Source organism: Pangasianodon hypophthalmus, chromosome 12 (assembly GCF_027358585.1).
Source record: "Pangasianodon hypophthalmus isolate fPanHyp1 chromosome 12, fPanHyp1.pri, whole genome shotgun sequence".
Taxonomy (NCBI): domain Eukaryota; kingdom Metazoa; phylum Chordata; class Actinopteri; order Siluriformes; family Pangasiidae; genus Pangasianodon; species Pangasianodon hypophthalmus.
The window spans coordinates 5,677,422-5,705,380 of NC_069721.1; the positions used below are offsets into that span (position 1 = coordinate 5,677,422).

Consider the following 27,959-nt stretch of genomic DNA (forward strand, 5'->3'; position numbering starts at 1 on the left):
CTTCAGTCAATAGATATAAAGGAAAAATATTATCCAGCCTTGAACTAAGCTGTAGCTTAAACTCATTTTCTTGTCAAAGATATATAAATAATATAAAAGCACATGAAAGCCGAATTTTCCCTAGCAATGACTAAAAGTAAGCTACAAAATGTCCTATAAGCTCAGGTGCAGAAAACTATGGTAGAACATACGTACATACAAACATACAGTGGATATAAAATACTTACTCACCCAGGTTAACTCTGGTTTGTGATGTAAAAACCAAGATAAACCATGTGAGATCTTTTTCCATGTTTAATGTGATATAGCAACTAACAAAATTCAAGTGAAAAAAACAAATATAATTTTTAGGGAAAAACAGAAAAAGAAAAATGTACAATAACCTGGTTGCACAAGTGTGCACACACCTTAACTAATTCTTTGTTAAATACCTATTTGTACTTTGTACCTATTGCTTGTAATATAGCACTTAGGCTTTTGGGGTAAGAGTTTACCAACTTAATGCATCTTACATTATTGCAAAAAATTCTCCAGATCTATCAGCTTGCAAGGTGATCTCCTGTGCACAGCCCTCTTCAAGTCATTCCACAGATTTTTGATGAGATTTAAATCATGGCTCTGACTGGGCCATTCCAAAATGTTCTCCTTTTGAAGCCATATCTTTGTGCTTTGGGTCGTTATCATGCTGGAAGGTGAAATTTGTCTTAATCTTAAGATGTCTGAGAGAGGCCTGCAGTTTTTGTACCAAAATAGATGGGTATTCGAAGCTGTCCATGATTCCCTCTATCTTAACTACAGCCCCAGTACCTGCTGAAGAGAAGCAGCCCATAGCATGATGCTGCCACCACCATTCTTCATTGTGATCTTTGGGTGATAAGCTGTCTTGTTTTTGTGCCAAACATATCTTTTAGAATTATGCCCAAAATGTTCAACCTTGATCTCATCAGACCATAACACATTTTGCCACAATTTGACAAAATTTAGACAGGATCGGGTGTTTTTTTTCCTTCATGAAAAAGGGCTTCCATCTAGCCACCCTACCCCATTGCCCAGACATGTGACAAAAAAGAGAGATTGTTGTCACATGCAGGGAGTGACCAGTACTTGCCATATATTTCTGCAGTTCCTTTAATGTTTCTGTAGGTGTCTTGGCAATTTCCCTGACAAGTTCTCTTCTTGTCTTGGTAATGTCACTGTGATGCCCCATTTTCCCCACTTGTTGATGATAGCCTTTACGGTGTTCCATCTGTAACCAGTAGATCATATGCAGTCCTTAAATTGAATGATCGTATTCTTTCCCTGCACAGTTTCTCCACCCCCTCATACCTGTAGCCAACTGTTGCAAAGAGCTAATTAACAGCTCGCCCTTGGTCTTTACTATAAAAGCAGAAAGTCTGTTTTGCCTTAGGCTAAGGTATATTTTGGGCTTTTGTTGATTTGGTTGCATCCAGGTTTAACTCCTGTTATTATCTGGGGTTAAGTCTTTACTTATTTTGGTAATCTGTGTAAGTTTTTTGTTGTTTTTGTTTCTTTGGTGTCACTGTCATGGCTTACTTGTGTATATCTTTGTTTGAAGAAACGAACTGTAGTCCAACCCTGACTGAATAGGTGGAGTGGCCATGCAGATGGGGTGTTGGTGACACCGGAGGTTGCCCTTCCCTTCATTCGAAAGTGGTGTGGCTTACTTGCACTAATCCTTTTATTGTTCACATTTCGCAGTGTGCACATGTATGAGGGTGATCTTATGACACAGACATGTGTGGTGTGGTAGAGGTAAGCCTTTTTGGAAAGACATTTGCTCAATTTGTTATTTTTTTGTCCCTTCCCTCAGACTTTCCTTTGAAGCCTAGCTTTTTAATGGCAAATTAATAAATATTCATTTCCTAGGGAGTATTCTAGGTGGCAGAGTTGGTGATATAGTATCTAACTTACCCTCGTGCAGCTATATATAAATCAGCTATATGTACATTAAAACTTGGAGGAATCAGTGGGCCACTTCTGAACACATGAATTAAAATGGAAGGACAGACAGCATAGTGGGTACAAACCGTTCCTGCCAGTGTTGGTCATTTCAGTCATGACCGTGCCATCATCATAACCAGTGAAGCTGAATGATGTTAAGTTCATGTCAGCTCGGACATTTGTAGTCACAATGTTAATAGGAGACTGGTGGCTTCCACTGCAGTATGCATCAGGGATTGAAGGCCAGGTAGATTCACCTGAAACATGCAGTGTTGGCTCAGAAGCACACAGTTGCTTTCTCAACTTACTCTTACAACAAAAAAAGTCCTTAAAATATCTTTAAAAAAGGCAAAAGTCAGACCTCTTCAAATGTATTTTAACCACTGGGCAAGAAAAGTAACTAAAAATCCCTAAAGGAAATTTGAGTAGATGTCACAGTACAGCTTAATGCCCCTTAAGCAACTTGACTCAACTCCATTGTAAGATTCCGATGTCTCACTACCAACACTTGTGCTTCTTGTTACCAATTTGTATGCCTGAAATACCCTTAAAGTACACTTTAAACAAGGAAGCTATTGAAGAAAGAATTATTTTACACATTTGACCTCGTTACCTTAACTCTGGATCAATTCCAAAATCTAAATCAGCTCATCTGCTGGTTACAATGAAAATTCCATCTACAAAACATTCAACCACTTGTTCTTGAGATATTGAGCTAACAAGAATCTCAGACAGCCAGGTGGATGGACCTAATGGCAGAGGCATAAAAAGAATTTAAAATTTAAGCTAAAATCACTGGGATGATCCAAAGTAGGTTTTTTCCCCACAGAAAATATAATAAATATTTTACAGGTCTTACATATCTACATATCTTATATTTATACATCTTTTAGAATTATTCCCATAATGTTCAACCTTGATCTCATCAAACCATAACACATTTTGCCATGATTTGGCAAAATTTAGACAGGATCGGGTGCTTTTTTCCTTCATGAAAAAGGGCTTCCATCTACCCACCCTACCCCATTGCCCAGACATGTGACAAAAAAGAGAGACTGTTGTCACATGCAGGGAGTGACCAGTACTTGCCATATATTTCTGCGGTTCCTTTAATGTTTCTGTAGGTGTTCAGAAACATTTACGTTAACTGTTCCATCTGTAACCAGTAGATCATATGCAGTCCTTAAATTGAATGATCGTATTCTTTCCCTAGCACAGTTTCTCCACCCCCTCATATCTGTAGCCAACTGTTGCAAAGAGCTAATTAACAGCTCGCCCTTGGTCTTTACTATAAAAGCAGAAAGTCAGAAGGGGAAAACATATTGGTTTGCTGTGTGTTAAAGGGGATTGCCCCTGCTGTTTTGCCTTAGGCTAAGGTATATTTTGGGCTTTTGTTGATTTGGTTGCATCCAGGTTTAACTCCTGTTATTATCTGGGGTTAAGTCTTTACTTATTTTGGTAATCCATGTAAGTTTTTTGTTGTTCTTGTTTCTTTGATGTCACTGTCATGGCTTACTTGTGTATATCTTTGTTTGAAGAAACGAACTGTAGCCCAACCCTGACTGAATAGGTGCAGTGGCCATGCAGATGGGGTGTTGGTGACACCGGAGGTTGCCCTTCCCTTCATTTGAAAGTGGTGTGGCTTACTTGCACTAATCCTTTTATTGTTCACATTTCGCAGTGTGCATGTGTATGAGGGTGATCTTATGACACAGACACGTGTGGTGTGATAGAGGTAAGCCTTTTGGAAAGACGTCTACTCAATTCGTTATTTTTTGTCCCTTCCCTCAGACTTTCCTTTGAAGCCTAGCTTTTTAATGGCAAATTAATAAATATTCATTTCCTAGGGAGTATTCTAGGTGGCATAGTTAGTGATTTAGTATCTAACTTACCCTCATGTCCAGGTTACATATGGCTACACAAGCTATTCAGGAGGGAGTTCTCAGAGTTGTTTGTACTTCTGGATGCTGTACTCTTTGCTCGTCAGCACACACTTACCTCAAATGGTATAAAGTTCTAAATACTTAGAGTAGGACTGATAAACCCCCAAAATGTATATTGTAAATAGACTTTTTTTTTTATTCTAATTTACTTGCACACCATGGTTGTTGCATCATTACAGTTTGAGTAACAGGGAGAGAATATTTAGTGAATCAAACCAGCCATACACAACACACAAAAAACCCACACATCAAAAACATGACAATAGGAAACTATCCCAATCATCAAGATTATAGACACCAACAGAATTATCCCTAATCAGAGGACTTCTAGGCTGTTGAGTAAATTCCATAAGTGTGTAAAATCAATGAGCTTCAGGTGTCTTTAGCATCAGTAACTATCCAAGCAACATGCATCATTAAGACACAAAACAAGGATTCCTTTAGAAAAGTGATTTTATTCAAAATGTGCAGTGGTCAACATTAATGCTTTAAGTATCAGAAGGTAGACAAACACATTGCATACAGGTGCATCAATTAAGTGTACAAAAATATTTCAGGATGTCTGTCTAGTACCATTATACCAATTTGTGCACAGTAAAAAAAACTATTTAAATTAAATAGCCATGTACATAAAACTTTACAAACTTCCTTAATACTCAAAACATTCTCCATTCATTCTTTATTCAGGTGGGAAATTCAGCAACATCTTGTTTACTGTGCCAATCTGTAACGCAATAAATCTGCATGAAAGTCAAATTTTTGAAAGGAAAGTTTTAAATTATAACACATTACCAACAACTACAAAATCTGGGCCCGTATTTTCAGAACAGTAATAATTACCTAAAGCAAGTTTCATGAACACACTGATTTCACAGAAAGAGAAGTGTCTAATACAAGGACACCATGTTATACCAAGAAGTACACTCACTGTCCATTAGGAACACCTGTACATTCCTGCAGTTATCAGCCTATTGTGTGGCAGCAGTGCAATACAAAAAAAAAAAAAAAAAAATCATGCAGATATAGGTTCGAGAGCTTATAATGTTTATTGTAAACATCAGAATGAAGAAAACGTGATTTCTGATTTAGATCGTGGCATGGTCGCTGGTTTGAGTATCTCAGAAACCGCTCATCTCCTGGGATTTTCACACAGTCTCTAGAATTTACACAAAGTGATGCAAAAAACAAAATACTGCATGAGCAACAGTTCTGTGGGTGGAAACACTTTGTTGAGAGAGATCAGAGGAGAATGAACAGACTGGTTTGGGCCGTCACCACAGTTGTACAGAGTACTTATTTGAGTTACTATAGACTTCCTGTCAGCTCAAACTAGTCTGGTCATTCTCCTCGGCTTTCTCTCAACAAGGCGTTTCAGCCTGTAGATCCTCCACACACAGGAAGTCCTCCCCCACATCATTCTGTGTAAATTCCAGATGATCAGCAGTTTCTGAAATACTCAAACCAGCCCACCTGCTACCAATAACCATGCCAGGATTTACATCAGAAATCACATGTTTTCTTCATTCTGATGTTTGATGTGAACATTACCTGAAGCTCTTGACCTGTATCTGCATGATTTTTTGGATTGCACTGCTGCCACATGTTTGGCTGATTAGATAACTGCATGAATGTCCAGGTCTACAGGTGTTCTGAATAAAGTGGACGGTCATTCACAATGTGACATATTCCACCTAGCAGCAGCAGGGTGATGCCTACATGCAAAAAGGTATATCCAAGCAATGTGGTGTTCATACTCACCATGTGCAAAGCCTAGAACCAACAGATGATGTACAGGAGTGCTGCAGTAAATAAGTATATATTGTAGGGTTGGATGTCTGTTGAATTTGATGGCCAATTTGCCCTGGTACTGCTGTCCTGAGAGGTCACAACTCTGTCGTTTATGGCCCGAGTGTGTCTGAAGTTATCAGTCATCGGGTGAGAGGTCAAGCTCTTGTTGAAGTACACACTAACACTGAAGAGATCAATCTAGTGTTTGGAGAGCAATGATTTTCAGCCATATTCAAAGCAGTAAATTTGCTGAAAACCACAGTACTCAAGCATTTCTGGACTTTAAATCACACCCCATTTAATTACATCCATTCTGGAAGCTATTTGCTACTTGAAAAGCTACATGGAAGACAATCTGCAATGGTTCCTAAGGTACACTGCATAATAGCATAGACTACTTGCCTTCAAGCAAGTGCATTACATATATTGCATTTGGTTCCATATAGAACCATTTTCAATTCATTGAAGCTATAAAGAAGCTGTGTGTGCAAAAGGCCATTGTGGGTCCAAGTTCTCCTTCCAATCAAGGAGGAGCCACACCCGATTCCACTTGTTTAAACAGTTGGCCTTCAATCAGCTAGTACTTGACTTCTTATTTGACTGTAAAACCCTAGAACCATGCCTGTCCTTTGTGGATAATATTGGACACTGATGCAAAGTGAACGATTATGCATACTTACCAAATCTTGGCTGACTTTAATGGGGTCTTTGAAGATAGTCCACACGACAGCTTCATTACAGGGTGGTGTGGTGAGAGAGCCTAGGTAGCGGTAATATTTAGTCCGATCCACTCCTTCAAGCAAACTGTCCATGGTAATATGCTCAGTGATTGCTACTTCATCACCTGAAAAGCATTAAGTTGAAGTTAACAGTTGACCATGTTTCTGGTTTCTGTAAACCTGAATCCTGATGCAACTTTATACAATATGGCATAAATCCAAGGCTGAACACCTGCAGAAAAAATACAGTCTTACAGCCAAATGTACTTGACACTATTTTAAACTAGCCATACAAGTGCAGCATCATAAAAGGACTGGCTTAAGTGTTAAGTGTAATAATAAAAAAAAAAAAAAGTGAAATTCCACCATAAAGTCATGTTGGTCCATTACCTGCATTTGAGATATTTCCTAGATAGGAGGTTAGGGTCTTCCAGCTCTTGGGTTTACCAGTGTCATTGGTCGCCTACACATGAGAGGTGACACCATTAACATCTTTGCAACAAAGGGTTCAACACATATAAATGAACATTTTGGCTTATGACCATCACTGCTTTTTCCCTAGATTCTTGTCTCATGAACCCATGACCTGCATTGAATTCTGAAATCTCCCAACATTAACATTGTTTGCGCTGTGACCCCATTCTACCGGGAATCTAGTGATAGTCATCCTACATGCACCCCTGAACCCCAAAATAAGATTTGGTAAGACTTTTCAGCTTTACAACTTTGCATGTCTGACTCTTGTGCCTTCGAAATCAAGTTTTCATAACAATGGTTCATCATTTGTAAGCTATAGAATATTAAATATTTACATAACAAAAAGGCCATTCACACCCCAAACCAAACTCAGATTTCCAACTGCACCATCAAGTGACAATTAGGAAATAATTTTTATAGCCATTACAAATCAGCTATATGTACATTAAAACTTGAACAGCCAGAGCTACTGTACCTCAAGAAAGAAACCAAGAACAGCAAACCCTGTTGGATCTTTAAGGGCACTTGCAGTTGAATTGTATCCTGCTTTAACATTCACTATGTGCAACTGGTTGGAAAAAGGGGGGGAATCATTCAATGGCAAAGACCGTTTGATGCAGCAGTGTTTCTAAGGTGCATGTGTGAAGTTTTAAACCTCCATAGAGAATCTTTTGCCATTTATGGTGTGCTCAGATCCAGGCATGGAGCTCCCATTGCCCCAGTGTAAGTGGAAATCCTTGCTGTAGTAAATGCCAGGAAGGGCTCCACCTTCAACCACCATCTTTTCTTGGTTCAATGTGACCTTAACTAAAGGATACAAGTCAAAGTGATTGGAAAAAATAACATGTTAATAATGACACTGTGGGGGGAAAAAAGCTTATTACAGAAACATGGACAGTAGTACAGCAATTGAGGAATTTTCAAATAAGTGATTATTTCAAGTGAAACTGAAACAAGTGATTGTCCCATCACATGACCTAAACATCATTTTCGCATCTCCAAGTTAGTTATTTCAGAAACACATCAAGTAGAAACAAAGTAATTATTTTCACAGCTACTGTTTAAAAAAAAAAAAGGATCCTTGAACGATCATGCAAAAATAAGGATTGTTTGGATCAGTGGGACAGCCTTTATACAGAACACAAGTAAAAGGTCATAGGAATCAGTGGGCCACTTCTGAACACATGAATTAAAATGGAAGGACAGACAGCATAGTGGGTACAAACCGTTCCTGCCAGTGTTGGTCATTTCAGTCATGACCGTGCCATCATCATAACCAGTGAAGCTGAATGATGTTAAGTTCATGTCAGCTCGGACATTTGTAGTCACAATGTTAATAGGAGACTGGTGGCTTCCACTGCAGTATGCATCAGGGATTGAAGGCCAGGTAGATTCACCTGAAACATGCAGTGTTGGCTCAGAAGCACACAGTTGCTTTCTTAACTTACTCTTACAACAAAAAATGTCCTTAAAATATCTTTAAAAAAGGCAAAAGTCAGACCTCTTCAAATGTATTTTAACCACTGGGCAAGAAAAGTAACTAAAAATCCCTAAAGGAAATTTGAGTAGATGTCACAGTACAGCTTAATGCCCCTTAAGCAACTTGACTCAACTCCATTGTAAGATTCCGATGTCTCACTACCAACACTTGTGCCTCTTGTTACCAATTTGTATGCCTGAAATACCCTTAAAGTACACTTTAAACAAGGAAGCTATTGAAGAAAAAGAATTATTTTACACATTTGACCTCGTTACCTTAACTCTGGATCAATTCCAAAATCTAAATCAGCTCATCTGCTGGTTACAATGAAAATTCCATCTACAAAACATTCAACCACTTGTTCTTGAGATATTGAGCTAACAAGAATCTCAGACAGCCAGGTGGATGGACCTAATGGCAGAGGCATAAAAAGAATTAAAAATTTAAGCTAATCACTGGGATGATCCAAAGTAGGTTTTTTCCCCTCACAGAAAAGATAAACAAATTTCATACAGGAATATTCAAGTTGTTCTAATGATACACTGAAAAAAGGATACTCACTGCATGTTGGAAAGTTATAGCACCAGCCTGAAAAGGAGAAAAAAAAATGGCTTCCCAATTCTAGCATTTCATAAATGTGAAGAAGCCTACATGGAATCAATCATCTGTAACCACCACAATACATCAAAAATTACAAATTCCCTACAATGCAATGTATTTCTTTGGACCTACAAGAATTGTCACTTGCCTATTGGGAGATCAGCACTACAGGCCACAGGCAACAACCAAGCAACAAGGTGGGTAAGAAGCAACAAGCCCTAGAGGGAAAGCCATTTTAAAAATCTGTTGTTTCTCCTGAGAATAAAAATAAGTTTTTAATGATTTCTTTCTTTCTTTCTTTTAATACATTGCCCTAAATGGAGAACTGCTCAAAAGGCCTCCAAAGACCTATAAGGTTCTAATACGACTGAAAACAATTACCATTTTATTAACTTGGCCTCCACCAGTCTCCTTTATACTACAGGGATTTTTCATTACCCACTTTTAAACTCCAGCCTAGGCACCGCCCCACCCCTTTAATTGGCTCCTGGCGTTTCCCTATCAACACAGTGCACGTAGCAGGCTGCATCCTGGTCTATATACCCTCATGCTAAACAGTATGCCACAATTAGTAATGTGTCTTTTGAGAAAAATCCAAATTCCTTGAGTTGATATTTTAAAATTATGCACAGACACAACAGCATAATAATGTTAAAGTAGAAATGTTCACTATATTTGTCAATGTTTACATTTAGGCCAGTGTATTTAGATTGATTTCATAACAAAAGTAATGCAAATGATGAGTTTTTTGTGTTAATCAGAAGGTAGAGTAAGATTGAATTGAACTATTTATGCAATAGATAGGTAACTTAACCTTTTGAAAGAAGAGAAAAAAAAACTTGCAAGGATCCCTTTGGTAGTTTAAGGAGCCAGTTCTTTTTAGTGAACTGAGTCAAGTGCTCTGACTCATTGAAAAGAGATGGAATTCCTACCACTATCCCACAGGTTTCCAACCCTGGTCTTAGAATACCCCTGTCCTATACTTTTTTGTGTTTTCCCTGCTCCTAACATACCTGATGCAACTAATCAACTAATTAACAGCTGTTTTTTAGATGATGTGGGTGTGTTGTAGCAGGAAAACACTGAAATATAGAGGGGAGAAGGTACTCCAGGGTTGGGAACCTGTGTACAAGCCAAAATATTATGCTTTTTATACATACACTGTTAAAATTGTGTGTGGTTTTTGGAATTAGTTTTTGGAATCCCTAAAAATATGTGTGCGTGTATATATGTATGTGTGTGTGTGTGTGTGTGTGTGTATATATATATATATATATATATATATATATATATATATATATATATATATATATATAATGTGAAATGCATATATAGTACTCATTATGGTATTATATACATATGCACATACATTTAGCAGGCTAACGTTTTCTTCACATGGGGGAGCCATTAGCATTCAAGTAGCTTTTTGTGCTTTGTAACAGTGGTACTTTGTATCAGTGACACTATGTGTCCTTGTTAATTGACATGTCATAATTGCTTCTCTGGTTTGTAGGTCTGTAATGATAAATTGCATTTTGAAAGAATTCAGTGCCATAACACCAAGATTCTCTTACTTTGGTTTCATGTTCTACAGGTGTATATTACAATTCCATAAAACCAAAAATATCAGGTAAATGTCTTCATTCTCATCATGAGAATGGCCACATGCTTTGTTTAGGCCACAGGGCCCAGAGAATAGATGTGGCTTTTGTCATATCTCCCGCGTTTGTCTTGTTTTTACTGTGAAATAAAAGAACAAGGCCTGAGCAATGTAGTACTTTTTTGAGTGCTGCATTATCAGATTTACCTGACACACTATTTGACTCTATTAACCTAACTAACAAATTCACGTGAAGTGTCTCTTACCTCAAACAGTGTGCACTGAACCTATGATTCTTATAAGTTTGTAACCCAAAAAGGTTTTAGGTGACATGACCTGTCATTACTTTTTAGCTACGTATGCCTCATAGCTCCAGACACTAAACACACAGTATCTTGACTGATTGATTTTGTTTGGGGTTACAGAGAAAATTGGCACATTTGATATTTTTTTTCTGAGCAAGTCCTTTAAGTCATAGCCAGGAATGCTAATTATAAAATATGTACAGGCCTAGTATATAAAGTGCACAGAATTTCAATATGGCTTCACAATGTTATGCTATCCCTCTGGAAATCACCATGAACTTATGATATCTTAATTGTATCTTTGAGTCTGTGCATCACTGGTTGGTTAACAAAAAGATGGTGGGAAAATATCAACTGCCCAAAGAAACATTGTCATGCATGCCATGGTGTCAGTGAAAGATTACATGACAATGCTAAACAACTGGTAACATTTATTAATATTTACTATTCATATTTCACTTTGTATAAGAGTGAAATCTGTTCTCAGGAAGATGTTTAAAAGATCAGTATAATGACAGAATCATATATGTGACAATTTTCAGGAAGAAGAATTTAAGACTATGCCTGCCTCAAAATGTAGAGACTTTGAGGTCCTGTTTGACAGCAGCCAAGTAACCCATTACTTCAGAGACCAGTGGTTTCCTTTTGCTGACCTCTGGGCTATTGGCTGTTTATTTTAAATATTCATATTTGTTCATTACCTTCCATTTAATTAGTTTCATTTTTCTTTTAGATTCCTCCTCACTATAAATTACCAGGTCATGAGGGGTCAGGCAAAGAAAAGAGTTGACCATCTCCTTCAACTGCTTTGTGGAGATGTCCCAAAACATTACAAGTAAGATTACATGTGTTAAATGTAACATTGCAATGTAATGTAAATGTTCAGTGCCAATGGACCTCATCACAACAGAATCTGGTTCTCATGTACTTATAGTTGATTTAGTCTGGATGCACTGTGACTGAAAACTTACGAGAAAAGCAAAAAATCTGTGCAAGGAAAGCATGACCAAAACAGAAAAGGTACAGAAAAGAGGCTTAGACATAGACATACCAGGCTCATGTAATAGAGTAGCATGAAAAATTGTTGACTGTAATCAGTACTACATAGATGGGAACTGTTTTTCAGTCTACCATCATGATGGTAATGTCACATTTGCTTTCCGTAGTGAACCTGTTCTTTGCACATGTGAAGCAAACAGTTTTCATGGAAAATGTGTGTGCTTACATGTTGCTGAAGTCCTTGAAATGACAATAACACCCTCATGTTGTTATCCCATGAATGAAGGTGAAATTTCAGATCAGGTATGTTCTAAACCAAAGCTAATATTGCAGGCCATGCTAACACACTGGCTTGAATGGAGTAACTCACCAAACTACAAACACAGCAGAGAACTCTACGATACAATTAGTTGGGCACACAACATGGCATTTTTTATGTTTGGAATACTTTCTCCTGACCTGAATCCCATTGGAGGCTTTTGAAATTGTCCATCAGAGGGACCCTTGTAACCTTGTAGAAGAGAATAGATCAAAATTGAACAACGATGTTGCAAAAAGCTAATTACTTCTTACCATAGACATCCCAAAGCCGTAATCACCAACAACAGCTTTTCAAAAAAGTACTAATGTTAATTTGTTGCGCCTGAATATTTTTTCCCCCTTGTTAGTAGTGTATTTGTTTATGCTTGTGAGTACATACTTTTTTGCTCATATTTATAAGTACAAAGTGAAAAGACATAATGTGGGTAAATTTGTGGATATACAGTATGCACTGGAAGTATATTAAATAACAAAAACAAAACTCACTGAATAATTATTTCCTCTCACTGTGATTACATGAATTAATGTATATTTAGTTTATTTGTGATACAATACCTGCCTAAGGATATAATGACTTAACTAACAAAAAGCATTTTTGTAACCTTCCAGTGCTGAGCTGGTGGAGGTGGAGGAAACCCTCAATAAACACATCCAGACCAAGAACCAGAACAAGGTCACATACACAGTAGGAACCAATGTCAACCATGTTGTGTTCAATGTCATAAAACTGCGACATAAAATGTCATAAAACTGCGACATCAACCAACATCTTGTCAAAAGCTAACAACACAAATAAGATTTGCATAGGATCTCACTACATATGTCTGTGGTTTGTATTTTGGTGGTCAGTGGTGAGTGATGAAACTCATTGATCAAAAGTTGGTATCAGTTTAATGTCAACACTATGTTATCTCAAAGCACTACAGTTCAAACAAATGAGAAAAAAAATAAAGCAACAATTTGTTTACATTATTAATATGCATGCCATCAATTTCATGAATCAACACAGGAATTCAGAGGACACAGGGTCAGCAAGGCAAACAGTACCAGCTGACCACACATCACATACATTTTCTAACCTTTATTCCTTATTATTTCTCTATTTATTTCTATTTATACTTATGTATGTACAGCAGTTTGGGCAACTGATGGTGAGCGTTATAAATAAATATTACTTCTTACTTACTTACTTTATATTCAGCACATGTAATTTGCTCCTGTGTGTTTGTACAGGTTTAAAAATCTCTCTAGTGTTGTGCCTGGCCTTCTCAAAGCACTGCTGATATGCATCCAGTGCAGACATCTTGCATTTCTGGGAAAATATTCCAAAATTAAAAAAGAAAATATTATGTGCTCAATTAATTGTATTTTACAGTTCTTTGCTAGAGCAGCATGGTGGTACAGTGGGTAGCGTTGCTGCCTCATAGGTGTTTGCATGTTCTCCCTGTGTCTGTGTAGGTTTCCTCTGGGTTCCCCAGTTTCCTTTCACCTCCCAAAAACATGCCAGTAGGTGTATTGGCCAAGAAAGATTGCCCAAGCAGTTATTGAAAGTGAGTAAGTGCGAGTTCTCTGCTGTATTTGTAGTTTGGTGAGTTACTCCATTCAAGCTAGTCATGTTAGCATGTCTGTTAGCAAGCGTGTAAGTTTTGGTTTAAGACATACCTGATTGGAATCTCACTTTCAATCATGGGATAGCACCATAAGGGTGTCATTTCATTTCAGGTACATCAACAACACGTTTTCCATAATAACTGTTTGCTGCACACATGCAACTACCAGTTTCACCATGGAGAGCAAATGTGACATCACCATCATGATGGTAGACTGAAAGACAATCCCCGTTTATGTACTACTGATTACCTCTTCAGTACCATAGTACTGACGCCTCTGTTCTGTGCCTTTTGACTCTCACGATGTGCTTGCAGATTACCTCTCTCATATGTCCACCATATTCTGGACCAGCTTCTTTCCACAAGCCGTCAGGACCTTCAGTATACCTAATATATTGCGTCCCACCCACCTCCCTCGGAATCATCAACACACTAGCCACTTTAATCTATAGGCACACCATCTCCACACCTTGTTCTTTTTTCAATGCTATACCATCTACTGTCCATCTACACCAATAATACCTGTCATACAGGTACAGTGCAATGTTCACTTTTTTCCTAACACTCAGGAACTAGTGTAGTGTAGTGCTAGTTGTAGTGAATGATCTTATATCAATCAGCTATGCTGGTGATTACACTAGGTTTTATAGGTTGTGTTGCATTGTATTGAATGTTTAGTGCTGTATTTATTATATTGTCCTCATTGTACAGACGCCTGCACGTCAGCGTCTATTTATTTTCTTGTACTTTGTTGTCCATTTTGCCACTTTTTCTAATTTTGCACCACATGTTGAATGTCTTATCACTTCTGTACTGTTGCACCAAGGCCTGAAGAACACAATTACATTGCAGTCATTGTGCATCCAAATTAAATCAGCTTTAATTACATGAGAGCTAGATTCTGTTGAATGAAGTCTGCTGGCAGTGAAAATTTGCTGTCTTCACCTACAGTTTGTGAATTTGTTTACCCAGTCGCTCCCATAAAATAGGTGTAGATATGACAGCAGTAGACGCTGAAGTATCGCTTAGAGCATTCAGTTTTCCAACATCGACAAGGTCATCCAGATAGCTACAGAGGGTATACAAAAACATTATCACAAAACGTAATACAAAAAGTCTGTGACACAAGCAAAGATTGAATACACCTATCTTTGGGTAGTATTTTTCCAAGACCCAGTAGTGAAACAACTTGGTTTATTTAGGATTTCCACATTTAAAATATACACTATATGGTCAAAAGTTTATGGACACCTGACCATCACACCCATACATTCCCCTCCGACAGTATTGGAACAACAACGTCAGTTCTATTGTTTTTGCTATACACTGAAGACAGTTGGGGTTGAAATGAAAAGATGAATATGACAGGTCAGAATTTCAGCTTTCATTTCCTGATATTTACATCTGTATAGGTTAAACAACTTAGCATGCCACCTTTTTGTTTGAACCCACCTGTTTTTCAAGTGATCAGAAATATTGGAACATGTGACTGACTGAATGTCTACTGGTTTGAGCCCTGGGTTTCACCTGTGAAGACTACATTTGTTGTTAGAAAGGATAAACCAATATGAAGACCTGAGAGCTGTCTATGGGAGAAAAGCAAGACATTTTAAAGCTCAGAAAAGAGGGAAAGTTGATCAGAGCCATTGCCCAAGCATTCGGCATAGCCAAAACAAGAAGATGGAATGTACTGAAAAAGAAACACGTACTATCTTAACTGAACAGATCTGGTCATTTATGTTAATATTTATATCCTTTTATATTTGTTATCCCTTACTCCTTTTATTTTACTCTTATGCACCATTAGGAGGGACACTCAATTTCGTTGTACCCTGTGCAATGACAATAAAGAATCTCTCTATCTATCTATCTAGCTAGCTAGCTATCTATAAAGAAATCACTGATGTACTAATAACCAGACACTGAACAGGTTGGCCAAGGAAAACAACAGCAGTTGATGACAGAAATATTGTGAGAGCTGTGGGGGAAAAAACTAAAAAAAAAAACAGTTAGTGACATCACCAACAACTTCTACAGGGCAGGGGTGAACATGTCACAATCCACTGTTCAAAGAAGACTTCAAGAGCAGAAATATAGAGGCCATACCACAAGATGTAAACCACTCACCAGCAGTAAGAATCGAAAAGCCAGATGGAATTTGCAAAGAAATACAGAGATCAGCCACAAAACTTCTGGAACCAAGATTTACCTCTACCAAAGTCATGGAAAAGCCAAAGTGTGGAGAAAGAAAGGATCTGCTCATGATCCAAAACATACGAGATCATCCATCAAGTGTGGTGGAGGTAGTGTCTTTGCTTGGGTTTGCATGGCTGCAAGTCTACAGAAACATTCTGTCTGCCAATTTACCCCAATTACCCAAAACACTGTCAATGCAACAAAGGACTTCATCAGGGGAAGGTTTTAGACTGGCCAGGTCAATCACCAGGCCTTAATGCAACTGAGCATGCATTTCACCTCCTAAAGCATGCATTGCTGTGGTACAAGCCTGAAAAAGCACCACAAAAGAAGAATGCAACAGTTTGGGTATATCTGTGGATCATTAGCTTGATGTAGTTATTGCAAGAGATATGCAACCAAATATTAAGTGTTATTTACTTTAAGACTATCTATTCCAGTACTTTTGCTCATCTGAAAATTGGGCGGTCTGCCACCAAAGGTGCAATATTCTAAGTTTAACACATCTAGATATAAATATCAGGTAATTATAGCTGAAATTCTGATCTATTATTCAATATTCATCTTTTGATCTCAAAACCAATTCTCTCCAGTGTATAGCAAAAAAAAAAAAAAGAAAATTGGCCTTGCTGTTCCATTACTTTCGGAGGGGACTGTATGTGCTTTTTGAACATCCCATTCCAGATTTAGTTACCCTTTTGCTGGTATAATAACCTTCTTTCTTCTGAGAGGCTTTCCACTAGATTTTGAAGGATGTCAGTGGGGATTCGCCCATTCAGATACAAGAGCATTAGTGAGGTCAGGCATTGATGTTGGGCGAGGAGGCATGGTGTAGAGTCGGCATTCCAGTTCATTCCAAAGGTGTTCAGTGGGGTTGAGGTCAGGGCTCTGTGCAGGCTGCTCGAGTTCTTCCACTCCAACCTTGGCAAACCATGTCTTTATGGAGCTTGCTTTATGCACAGGTGCATTGTCATGCTGGAACAGGTTTGGGCTCAGGGTGACGATGCCAATGACAACAAGCGTGAAGAGGCAGCTGGGGCTCTTCAAGTCTCAGTGCCTGCAGAGACAGCATGCCATATGGGTGACACCTTCACTCTGTATTTCAGCATGCTGGCTACCTTGGATGCTAATGCATGACAGACAGACAGATAGATAGATAGATAGATAGATAGATAGATAGAGCACACTTGAGTTGAATTAAAATGGCAGAGCAGTGCAAACACTGTCAACAGTGTAAACATTGTAAACAGTGTGAAAACAGAAGAATGAATGCAAGTGGCAGTGCATATGGCTATGAATAGTGGACGATGGTAGTTCAACTATTCAAGTTCAACTATTGTCCAATGAGCTTATCCTAAGACTGGCTCAATGCAAAATAGTGTCCCAGCACTATAACCTACAATACCTGGGCTGAGGATTGATGGCAAACCAGTGCAAGTAGAGGGAGTGGCTGGCAATGAGGCGAAGCCCTCCTGAAGTGTAGCATACTGCAAAGAATAGACAGGTGAGGCAAACCAAGACAGCAAAGTGGGGATAAGTTGGTTTGGAGCTCAGTGACTCTCTTCACTTATAGCAAAGCAACATTGAACTCAGCTCTGAGCTGCATGGTTTCATATTCGAATTTAAGCAGCTCTGTGTCCTACTTCTCATCATAGCTGCTGGTAGCCAGTAAAATATGATTAAACACATCAATGGATATATTCATTGGATGTTTGGGAGGTTAAATGTGGATCATAAGAATAACTTTGTATATTGCATATTACTGACCCCTTTTGTACAGACAGGGATGTTAAGGTCTTTGCTATGTCTTTATAGCTTTTTCCATTTGAATGTTTAATTGTTGCATCTGAGAAATTTAGGAAGCTCCATCAAATTCACCATGATAGCAACTTGTTCATGAAATCTTCCCATACAAATTTGAAAGCATTGGCTTTTATAATGACACCAGGTGCAGTTTGCAGCATTTATATCCAGAACTCGATTTATTTTTATGAAACTTTTATATATGCGCCTGGCAACGGGTGATAGAGGCCCTAATGTTTTTGAGTCATCTGTCTGTCCATCTCTGTTCACCCAAGATTATTGTTAGAACAATTATTGTCAAGAACAAGCAATTGATTATTTGTAGGATTTATATGGAATTATCATTGTAACCACCAGATAAACCGAACAGATTTTCGAATTGATCCAAACAGGGTCAAGGTCACAGCAAATGTCTCTGTCTGAAATAGATTACTTTCAGTTTGTAGTAGATGTTAAGGGTATTTCAGGTATACAAATTAGAAGAAGGACCTGACCTGTTGGCGTTGGACTTCTACTTGTTTTAATATAGTATCCAAATGCTTTTTTCCCTATCAATGTATATCTTTCTTTATGCTTATGATTACATATTTTTTGTTCATATTTATAAGTAGGAAGTCGATAAATATTATGTGTGTAAATTTAAAGTGGTTATATGCACTGGAAGTATATTATTTCCAAAAGAAAAATATATTACTTCCAATAACAAAAACAAAAGTGTCCAAAGACTTACTTCCCCTCACTGTAAATACTGTATATAACTATGGTGTTTACATATAGACTTGCCTTCTCTGTCACTTTATAAATCACAACATTCCAACACTTATCTCAAAATGAAGTAGCCATGTCAGACTGTGGTATGCAGCATTATCAAGATTATTTCGCTGAAGTAGCATGTCATCCAGCTCTCTTTCACTTGCTTAAAATATTCATGCTGTCCACAGAGTTATGCTCAGTGGGGGCAGTTTGGGGGAAAGGGAGTGATTGTCAGGAGTGAGTGTTTTCAGTGCAATAGCAATTTATTTGTAAAAATTACAAACCTTTTTAATGACTGCTTAAAAAAAAAATTTGGATAGTGTTGTGGCACCAAACAAACAAACAAATAGAGTAGAAGAAGACTAAAAAGTGAACATAGGAGAATTCCAAGAAAACTGTATTTTATTTGCTAGCAATCAGTTGCTTAAAATACACTCACTGAGCACTTTATTAGTAACACCTGTACACCTATTCATTCATGCAGTTATCTAATCAGTCAATCATTGCAGCAGCACAATGCATGAAGTCATGCAGACACGTGCCAGCGGCTTCAGTTTAACTATTATAATGCGGAAAAAATGTGAGCTGCAGTTCCGCAGACGGAAATGCCTTGATAAGAGAGGTCAACGGAGAACGGCCAGGCTGGTTCGAGCTGACAGAAAGGCAACAGTAACTCAGATAACAATGCTGTACAATTGTGGGGAGCAGAAAAGCATCTCAGAATCCACAACACGTCAAAACTTCAGGCTGATGGGCTACAACAGCAGAAGACCACGTTGGGTTCCACTTCTGTCAGCCAAGAACAGAAAGCTGAAGCTGTAGTGGGCACAGGCTGGACAGTTAAAGATTGGAAAAATGTAACCTGGTCTGATGAATCTTGATTTCTGCTGAGGCACACAGATGGTAGGGTCAGAATTTGGCACCAACAGCATGAATTCATGGACCCAACCTGCCTTGTGTGAACAGTCCAGGCTGGTGGAGGTGGTCAATCATCGCTAGAATGCCACAGACTATTTGAATATTGTTGCTGACCATGTGCATCCCTTTATGGTCACAATTTACCCATCTTCTAATGGCTACTTCCAGCATGATAATGCAACATGTCGCAAAGTATTCAGTGGCCTTTCCTGTCACCGGATCTGAATCCAATAGAACACGTTTGGGATGTGGTAGAACGGGAGATTTGCAGCACAAAGTGCACATGAAAAATTTGCAGGAATTGCATGATGCAGTTATCTCAACATGGACCAGAATCTCAAAGGAATGTTTCCAACATCTTGTGGAATCCATGCCACAAAGAATTGAGGCTGTTTTGAGAGCAAAAAGTATTAGTATAGCATTCCTAATAAAGTGTTCAGTGAGTGTATATCATTATGCTTTTAAATTAAACATAAACAGAAAATTAATGGTGGCAATCAAGCAGACTTAGACATTACATGCCAGCCCCCCACCACCCACCATATACAAAGATACTATACAAAACATAGCACATCAATTGCACTTCCTGAGTCTCTAATACGGCTATTCATTTTCTTCAATTTTTAGTTATTGCTGGTAGTTTTTAAAATCTCTTCAAGAGAGTAAATATGTGCATGAATTAATTTAGGTATGATTGGAACATTCAGGGGAAACAAGTGTCTAGACTAAAATAACACTCTCATCATGACACTGTTGTCTTGGTAGACAAGGACTACAAACACCAAAACAATACAGAGTAGAGGAGAGCCATGCTGATGGACAGAGTGTGATGAAGTGTGCTTGCTGATGATGGTTCTGATCCCGATACTGATGTTGGTTGTGATGTTACAACCCTGCCATTCAGAGCCTGAGCTGGTCTGTAGTTGTTGATGATGAAAGGATCAGCCGTTGCATTGATATGCATTTTGTTGCTGAAAAGATCAATCTAGTGACAGAAAGAATAAATTAGCTTGTGTTAAAAACTGATCTTTGAAACTGTAACTATAATCCTAATCTCAGAAGCTTTGGTTTTTACATGCTGATGTTTTGCTGCATTAGGCCAGGAAAAAAGCTTCTTGGGCAAAATATGACTCATTTACAGTTCTGCTGATGCTCTTTATTAATAGTCAGAAATAAACAAACAAAACAATCATGGAATATTAGGGTCAAATCTAACTCAGCAGTTATGGTTCTGTGCTAGTAAGTTGACAGTTTTGCCAGAGAGTCAATGTTTGAGCTTTTGTGCCAGGCCATTACTCATTAATTGCTCAGATCCCTACTTGTATTAAATATAAGTTGCTTTGGAAAAAATGTCTGCCAAATGAATGAATGTAATGAAATACAATGCAGTGAACTACATATCAGCATGGGTCATGAATTGAAGACTTACCAAATCTTTGCTGACTTTGATTGGGTCTTTGAATACAGTCCACACCACAATTTCATCACATGATGGTGTGGTCAGAGAGCCAAGGTAACGGTAATATTTAGTCCGGTCTACTCCTTCAAGCAGACTGTCTACAGTAAGTTCATGCATAATGTCCAATGAGTCACCTAAAATTAAGAACAAATGGATGTTTTAGCATTACAGTGAAGTGTCTGACAGTTAAAAAGAGATTAAAGAAATAAGATGATTCACAGGTGATCATGTTTGCCTGTCACACATTATTAATCCTATGCTGATGCTCTAAACATTGCTCTAAACATTTGTAATGTTGCTTTGAGTAAGGTATAAAAAAATGAGGGTGCCTGTTGAAAAAATGGGTTTTGATCTGGTGTTTATCTCAAGCCAAACACCTCAGGTTCCTCTCTCCCACACTGTAAGACTGTAAGCCATTACAGCAAATGTCCTAATCATCAAAGTCACAAAGCATGAATCCAAGGTACTTGTCACGTGTGCTTTGTTACTGCTGCTATGGTTTTGAAGTCCTTTTTTCTTATAAAGGTAAAGGAATGGTGGCCAGCTGGGTTTTGCAAGAGATAAAGTACTGCCACATGTACCATTTCATGGTTGAATCCATCTAAAGCATTTTGGTTTAAAGAAGTGTGATGTACCATAATGCAATTTTCAAGTTATGTCTCTACACCTGTGCTGAATGACCACTTGAATGGCACACATCATGTAAGTTAATAGTTATTGATTTTCTTTGGTGTGCAAATAAGCAGCTTCTCAATCGGTTCACTATCCAAGAATTATATCTGTACCTTTATTAGGAATTTCTGATAAAAATGAGGTGAGTTTCTTCCAGCTCTCTGGTGTGCCACTGCTGTTGGTTGCCTAAGAATATAATAATAAAGAGCCACAATGTAATAACTACTAAGATGTCAAGGCAACAATGCAACTGTATAAGGGTTTCAAAGCAATTAGTAAAGCAAAGACTTACTTCAATGAAGAAACCAAGAACAGCATATGCTGTTGAGTCATTGGCAGCAACATCTGGGGTTACATCAGTCCTAATATTTACTATGTGCAACTGAAAGAGAAAAACACAAATACTAAATAAAGATTAATTAAATCACCGAGTCTAGAATATCATTACAATTTTTATACCAACAGTTTCCACACCTCCATTGCATATTGTCTGCCATCCACAGTGTGTTCTGATCCATTGATAGAGGAGCCATTGCCCCAGTGAATGTGAAACTGGCTGGAATTGTACTGGCTCTGAAGGCCTCCTCCTGACACGCTCATCTTGGTTTCATCAAGATGAATTTTCACTAAAGAGGCAAAGAATTCTCAATCAGTGTCTCATTTGAAGTTAATAGCAATCTCTACCCATGGGTGCCCACTGTAGCCTCAGATTCTTGGCTGACAGGAGTGAAACCCAAACCCATATTAGTGCATTCTAAGATGATTGTTCTGCTCACCATGGTTTTAGAGTGGTTATTTGAATTACAGTAGACTTCCTGTCAGAGTCTAACCAGTCTGGCCATTCTCCATTGACCTCTCTCATCAACAAAGTATTTTTGTTTTTCACACCACTGTGTGTAAACTCTGCAGACTGGTTTGCAGGAAAATTCCAGGAGATCAGCAGATTCTGAGAGATCACATTTTCCCTCCATTCTGATGTCTAATGTGAACAATAACTGAAGTTCTTGATTTGTATATACATGATTCTATGAATTGCATTAGTACCATTTGATTGGCTTTTTAATTCTATGTTTTTATGTATTTTTTTCTTCTTTAGTATTTCAGATGTTGATTTGCTGGTGTGCTTGGGATCGTAGTCCTGTTGAATGACCCAATTATTTTGGCCCAGCTTAAGCTGCTGGACAGATGGCCTCATATTTGTTTCAAAAATATTCTGCTATAAAGTGAAGCTCATTGTTGTCTCAGTAACTGTAAGTTTCCCAGGTCCTGTGACTGCAAAACAAACCCAAATCATCACCCCCCTCCACCACCATGCACCACCATGATGACAGTTGGTATTAGGTGTTTGTGCTGATATGCAGTGTTTGGCTTTTGGCAAACATGGCACTGTGGTTGATGACCAAACATCTTCACCTTGGTCTTACCAGTCCAAAGGATATTGTTCCAGAACTTTTGGGGTTTGTTCGGATGCAATTTTGCAAACCAAAATAATGAAATATTGATGTTGTTTTAGTTGTTTGTTTAAAGACGTTGGTGAGGACCACACAATTGTTATTTACACCCTGATAAATAAAAACATACAATTGAAGGAGGGAGTACTTTCTTTTTCCCATGACTGTGTATAGATATATGTATATATACAATGTATGTATATATTAGGTGGCAGGATGTTTGACACTGAAAGTTTCAAGCTTAGACAAAAGAACTCACCTGACTTTCCAATGTTTTGAATGCTTATGATGGTAGAGTTGTCATTAAAGCCTTTGAAGCTGAAGGCTGTCAGGTTCTTATCAGGTTTCACATCAGCAGTCACAATATTGATAGGAGACTGTCGAGTGCCATTGCAGTGGTGTGGTGCTAGAGTAGGCCATGTGCTTGGATCTGAGGAGAAAACCAACATATAAAATTGCAAAACAAGCAAAATGCAGAGCAAAAATAATCAATTATTTACAGCTTATTTGTGCTAATTTGAAACACAGTTTCATGCAAAAACTCATAAATTATACTCTAATAAACAACTCGTTTGCATTGACTGAACACAAGCTGTGTATCTGTGTTTACTATATAGTGTGTAGGACTGCACAGGGCAGCAGTAGCTACATTTACATATGTCTAATTACTTTCACTACCAGAAACTGCATGTGCAGTCTACGCATGTGTGTTTGAGTCAAGATGTGCCCCATGTGCAAAAAGATACGGTCCTGTGAGAAAATACAGTTCAGATTACAGATTTTAATCTATTTAAAATAATTGTGAGGCAGATGTGGGATGCAAATTGGCCTCAATAATATTGGCTCAGCATTTAATATTCACCAGATATTCAGTAATGCAGAACATTAGGTTTAAAAAAAATGGGAAAATATTATTGTGATAATATTAAAAGCAATAGATAGAACTATTATAGCCTAACACACCAAAAAACCTGTTGAATGTGAATATATTTTGATTTATAGTATGTTAACTGATTCAGAAAACAATTAGCGTCTTGGTAGAAAAAAGTAATACGTACTGCATGCTGGCAAGTTATAGCAGTATTCTGAAAAGGTGACATAAAAAAGGTTAGAACAATGGTATCGGCATTATGAACAAAACAAGAGCAACAAGAATAAGAAAAATAGAGGCAAATTCATTTGGTCAGTCTTAAGAATAGTGCAGTCAATTCTATTTCTATATCACTCACCTACTGAGCCTTCACTATAAACAGTGGAAAGCAGACAGGCAACGAGTAATGACACGAGCTGTAGATTCATCTGCATACATAAGACAGTGTTAAAGAAATATGTCATAATGTCTTAAAGCATCCTGAAATTGCCTACAGTTATCCCCTAACAAGACAGGACATTCAGTTACGTAGTTTTAAATGAACTGCTGAATATGGCAATTAGTTGTTTTTTTTTTTTTTTTGGTCTGCGGATGAAAATTAAGTTGGCAACTATAATGGTAAAGCTGATGACATACCTCTTGCAAATAAAAAAAAAAAAAAAAAAATAATAATAATAATAATAATAATAATGTAAATTGGAAAATGGAAATACTATTAAAATTGGTTCAAATTATAGTGCAAATCTGTATCTTAGGCAAAAGGTTGTGTCTTACCTTTTACCAGTGAAGTCCAACAATGCAGTTGAGCAGAATTCTAGGAGTCACACTCCTTCCCTCCTTAAATATATGTCAAACACTGTGTGTGGGCGTGTCGAGTGTCTCCGCTGACAACTGCTGCAGAATCCAAATGCATCGTCTGATCTGAAAGCAGATAATTATCCTATGACAGAACCTGCCTTTATTAAAAAAAAAAATTTTGTTCTCAAATTAGGCAGGGATTTCCAGTTCTTGTATGTTGCTCTATCACGCATATTAAAGCTGACAGTGAAATGCTGAGTAAAATTAGGTGTAGCAGGTGTGTGCTTTTGTTTTACATCTTCCACCCTACTGAGTTTCAACTCCAACCCTACTTTAACACACCTTTAACTTTCAGATGCTTTGACATGTAGATTATGCAGCCTTGATTACCTGGTTGTGTATGATTTCAACTGAAGCTAAAGTGTGCTAGGAATTAGATCTTCAGTAGCAGATAATGACAAGGCACACTCTGTTACAGGCATCCAAATGCCTGCATACTCTTTTTGCAAATTTCCCATAAGAGGTTGGACTTTCAAATAAAAGCATTCAAATAGGTGGTTTATCAGTATTTCATTACAGCATTCCTACTGACACGCCTAGCCCCTCTCCCTTCCAATGAAAGGTAAATTTTCCTTTCCCCAACCAAACCACCCCCACCCCCCGACCCCGATGGTTGAAGTCAGGCCAGTGTGTATAATCACATAATCTTTGCACAACATACAGTATACTACTCATTATAATAAAATGTATAATATTACTTTTGATAATAAAGTGGATTTGGAAATGATATTGAATATAAAAAGCTGTGTATAATATTTTTAGAGTTTTGGGGGTATTTTTAATAACCACTGGACTGCTTTTCTCACACAGACCTGGCAATCCTGCACAAATTCATATATAAATGTAAGAAAAAACAGCACATAAATGTAAGAAAAAACAATGATTATTAAACCTGTCTGGTGGTTGTTAGTTGTGTATTTACACATTTAACACTCCTGTATTATGGTTTCGGTTTCCATGTTTAACTTTTGGGCAGCGGGTTACTACGGTGAATTTTCAGTGCACTGAAAGTTTTTATTTCAAGATCCAGTGCCAGACTGAAAATCAATCACACTACAGAAATACACCATGTGAACTGCAATACACAAACAGTGCTGCTTTTGTCTTTAATGAAAAACAACCATCATCATTGGTGAGGAGGCCTGGGGTGCAGTCAGTATTCCCATGTATGCTAAAAGCTGTCAGTGGGGTTGAGGTCAGGGCTCTGTGGAGGCAACTTGAGTTTTTCCACATCAACCTTGGTGCACCATGTCTTTCCACACCAACCTTGGTGCACCATGTCTTTTTTTATTTTTTGTGTTGTGCATGAAACATATGGAGGTGTATATTCTGCAACAGTGTATATTGTGCAAGTCCCAGCTAATTCAGTTGCACCTATTTCTAACAAGCCAGCAACAGTAAATTAAGTTGTACTGAAGAGCTCAGTGACTTTCAATATAACATTGTCATAGGATGTTATGAAATGGAAACATCAACAGCAACATCAACTGACCTGTGAAATGGTATCACTTTACAATAAGTTTCCTTAAAAACCCTGACAATATGGAAGAGCAAATTATGAACGTATATAGTACACTATATGATCAAAAGTATATGGACACCTGACTGTCACATCCATGTGTGATTTGAACATCCCATTCCAGATTTAGTCCCCCTTTTCCTGTTATAATAACCTTCACTCTTCTTTGAAGGCTTTCCACTAGATATTGGAAAATGGCTGTAGGGATTTGCCCATTCCTGCCACAACAATATTAGTCATGATGTTGGACCAGAAGGCCTGGCATGCAGTCAGCATGCCAGATCATCCAACACAAAGGCGTTCAGTAGGGTTGATGTCAGGGCTCTATGCAGGCCACTTGAGCTCTACACCAACTTTGACAAACCATGTATTCATGGACCTCGCTTTCTGCACAGGAGCACTGTCATGCTGGAACATGTTTGGGCCCCTTAGTTCCAGTGAAGGGAAATCTTCATGCTACAGCATACAAAGACATCTTGTACAATTGTGTGCTCCCAGCTTTGTGGCAACAGTTTGAGGAAGGCTAACATATGGGTGTGATGGTCAGGTGTCCACATACCTTTGGCCATATAGTTTAAGTATTTCAGATACTTGCAAATGCTTCATTATTAATGAATGAACATGAGAAGTTTACCACTGAATAACATCAATTTATGGAAGGAGCATATAGATAAAAAAAATAATACAGTAATGATCAGGAGCAGCCATACTAATGCATAAATAGCCATAATAAAGAGTAATGGTGGAAACAGTACCCTAAAATTACAGAATGGACTTGGAGACCAGCTAGTAGTAGAATAGTATGGAATGTAGTATTAGATGAAAAACCTTCTGGTTAATAAATGAATCCTATTTAAGTAGGCCTACACTAGGTTAGGTTCATTTACCAATTATACAGTGTATTATAATGGAAGGGTTTAGGCTTGTTTCATATAGAACATCCTATGATTGGCAAATTATTGTTAATAAATCATTTTTGCTTTGAATATCAAAGCCTACACTAAGCTAAACTAAGGAGGGTAGGCTTACTATTATTAATAGAAACATACACCGATCAGCCATAACATTATGACCACCTGCCTAATATGGTGTTGGTCCCCCTTTTGCTGCCAAAACAACCCTGACCCGTCGAGGCATGGACTCCACTAGATCCCTGAAGGTGTGCTGTGGTATCTGGCACCAAGACGTTAACAGCAGATCCTTTAATCCTGTAAGTTGCGAGGTGGGGCCTCCATGGATCGCACTTGATGGCCAGCACACCCCACAGATGTTTGATTGGATTGAGATCTGGGGAATTTGGAGGCCAAGTCAACACCTTGAACTCTTTGTCATGTTCCTCGAACCATTCCTGAACAATTTTTACAGTGTGGCAGGGCGCATTATCCTGCCGAAAGAGGTCACTTCCATTAGGGAATACCGTTGCCATGAGGGGGTGTACCTGGTCTGCAACAATGTTTAGGTAGGTGGTATGTGTCCAAATAGCATCCACATGAATGCCAGGACCCAAAGTTTCCCAGCAGATCATTGCACAGAGCATCACACTGCCTCCACTGGCTTGCGTTCTTCCCATAGTGCATGCTGGTGCCATCTCTTCCCCAGGTAAACGATGCACACGCACCTGGCCTTCCACATGATGTAAAAGAAAATGTGACTTA

The 27,959-nt window shown here is 38.1% G+C and overlaps 1 protein-coding gene across 1 annotated transcript; it reads right to left on the reverse strand.

Moving 5' to 3' along the window:
* Positions 1-4,340: 4,340 nt before the first annotated feature.
* On the reverse strand, positions 4,341-24,840 carry LOC113527291 (uncharacterized). The gene is made up of 21 exons (XM_053238746.1): positions 24,702-24,840; positions 24,286-24,355; positions 24,115-24,141; positions 23,316-23,486; positions 22,080-22,231; positions 21,898-21,987; positions 21,719-21,791; positions 20,904-21,067; positions 20,251-20,459; positions 14,773-14,873; positions 14,619-14,632; positions 9,351-9,410; positions 9,118-9,187; positions 8,931-8,957; positions 8,116-8,286; positions 7,545-7,696; positions 7,365-7,457; positions 6,803-6,875; positions 6,374-6,537; positions 5,664-5,891; positions 4,341-4,629 (listed from the first exon to the last, which is right to left on the reverse strand). The coding sequence occupies exons 2-20, from the start codon at positions 24,353-24,355 to the stop codon at positions 5,676-5,678; spliced, it is 2,097 nt and encodes a 698-aa protein (XP_053094721.1). The 5' UTR covers positions 24,702-24,840; the 3' UTR covers positions 4,341-4,629; positions 5,664-5,675.
* Positions 24,841-27,959: the final 3,119 nt, after the last annotated feature.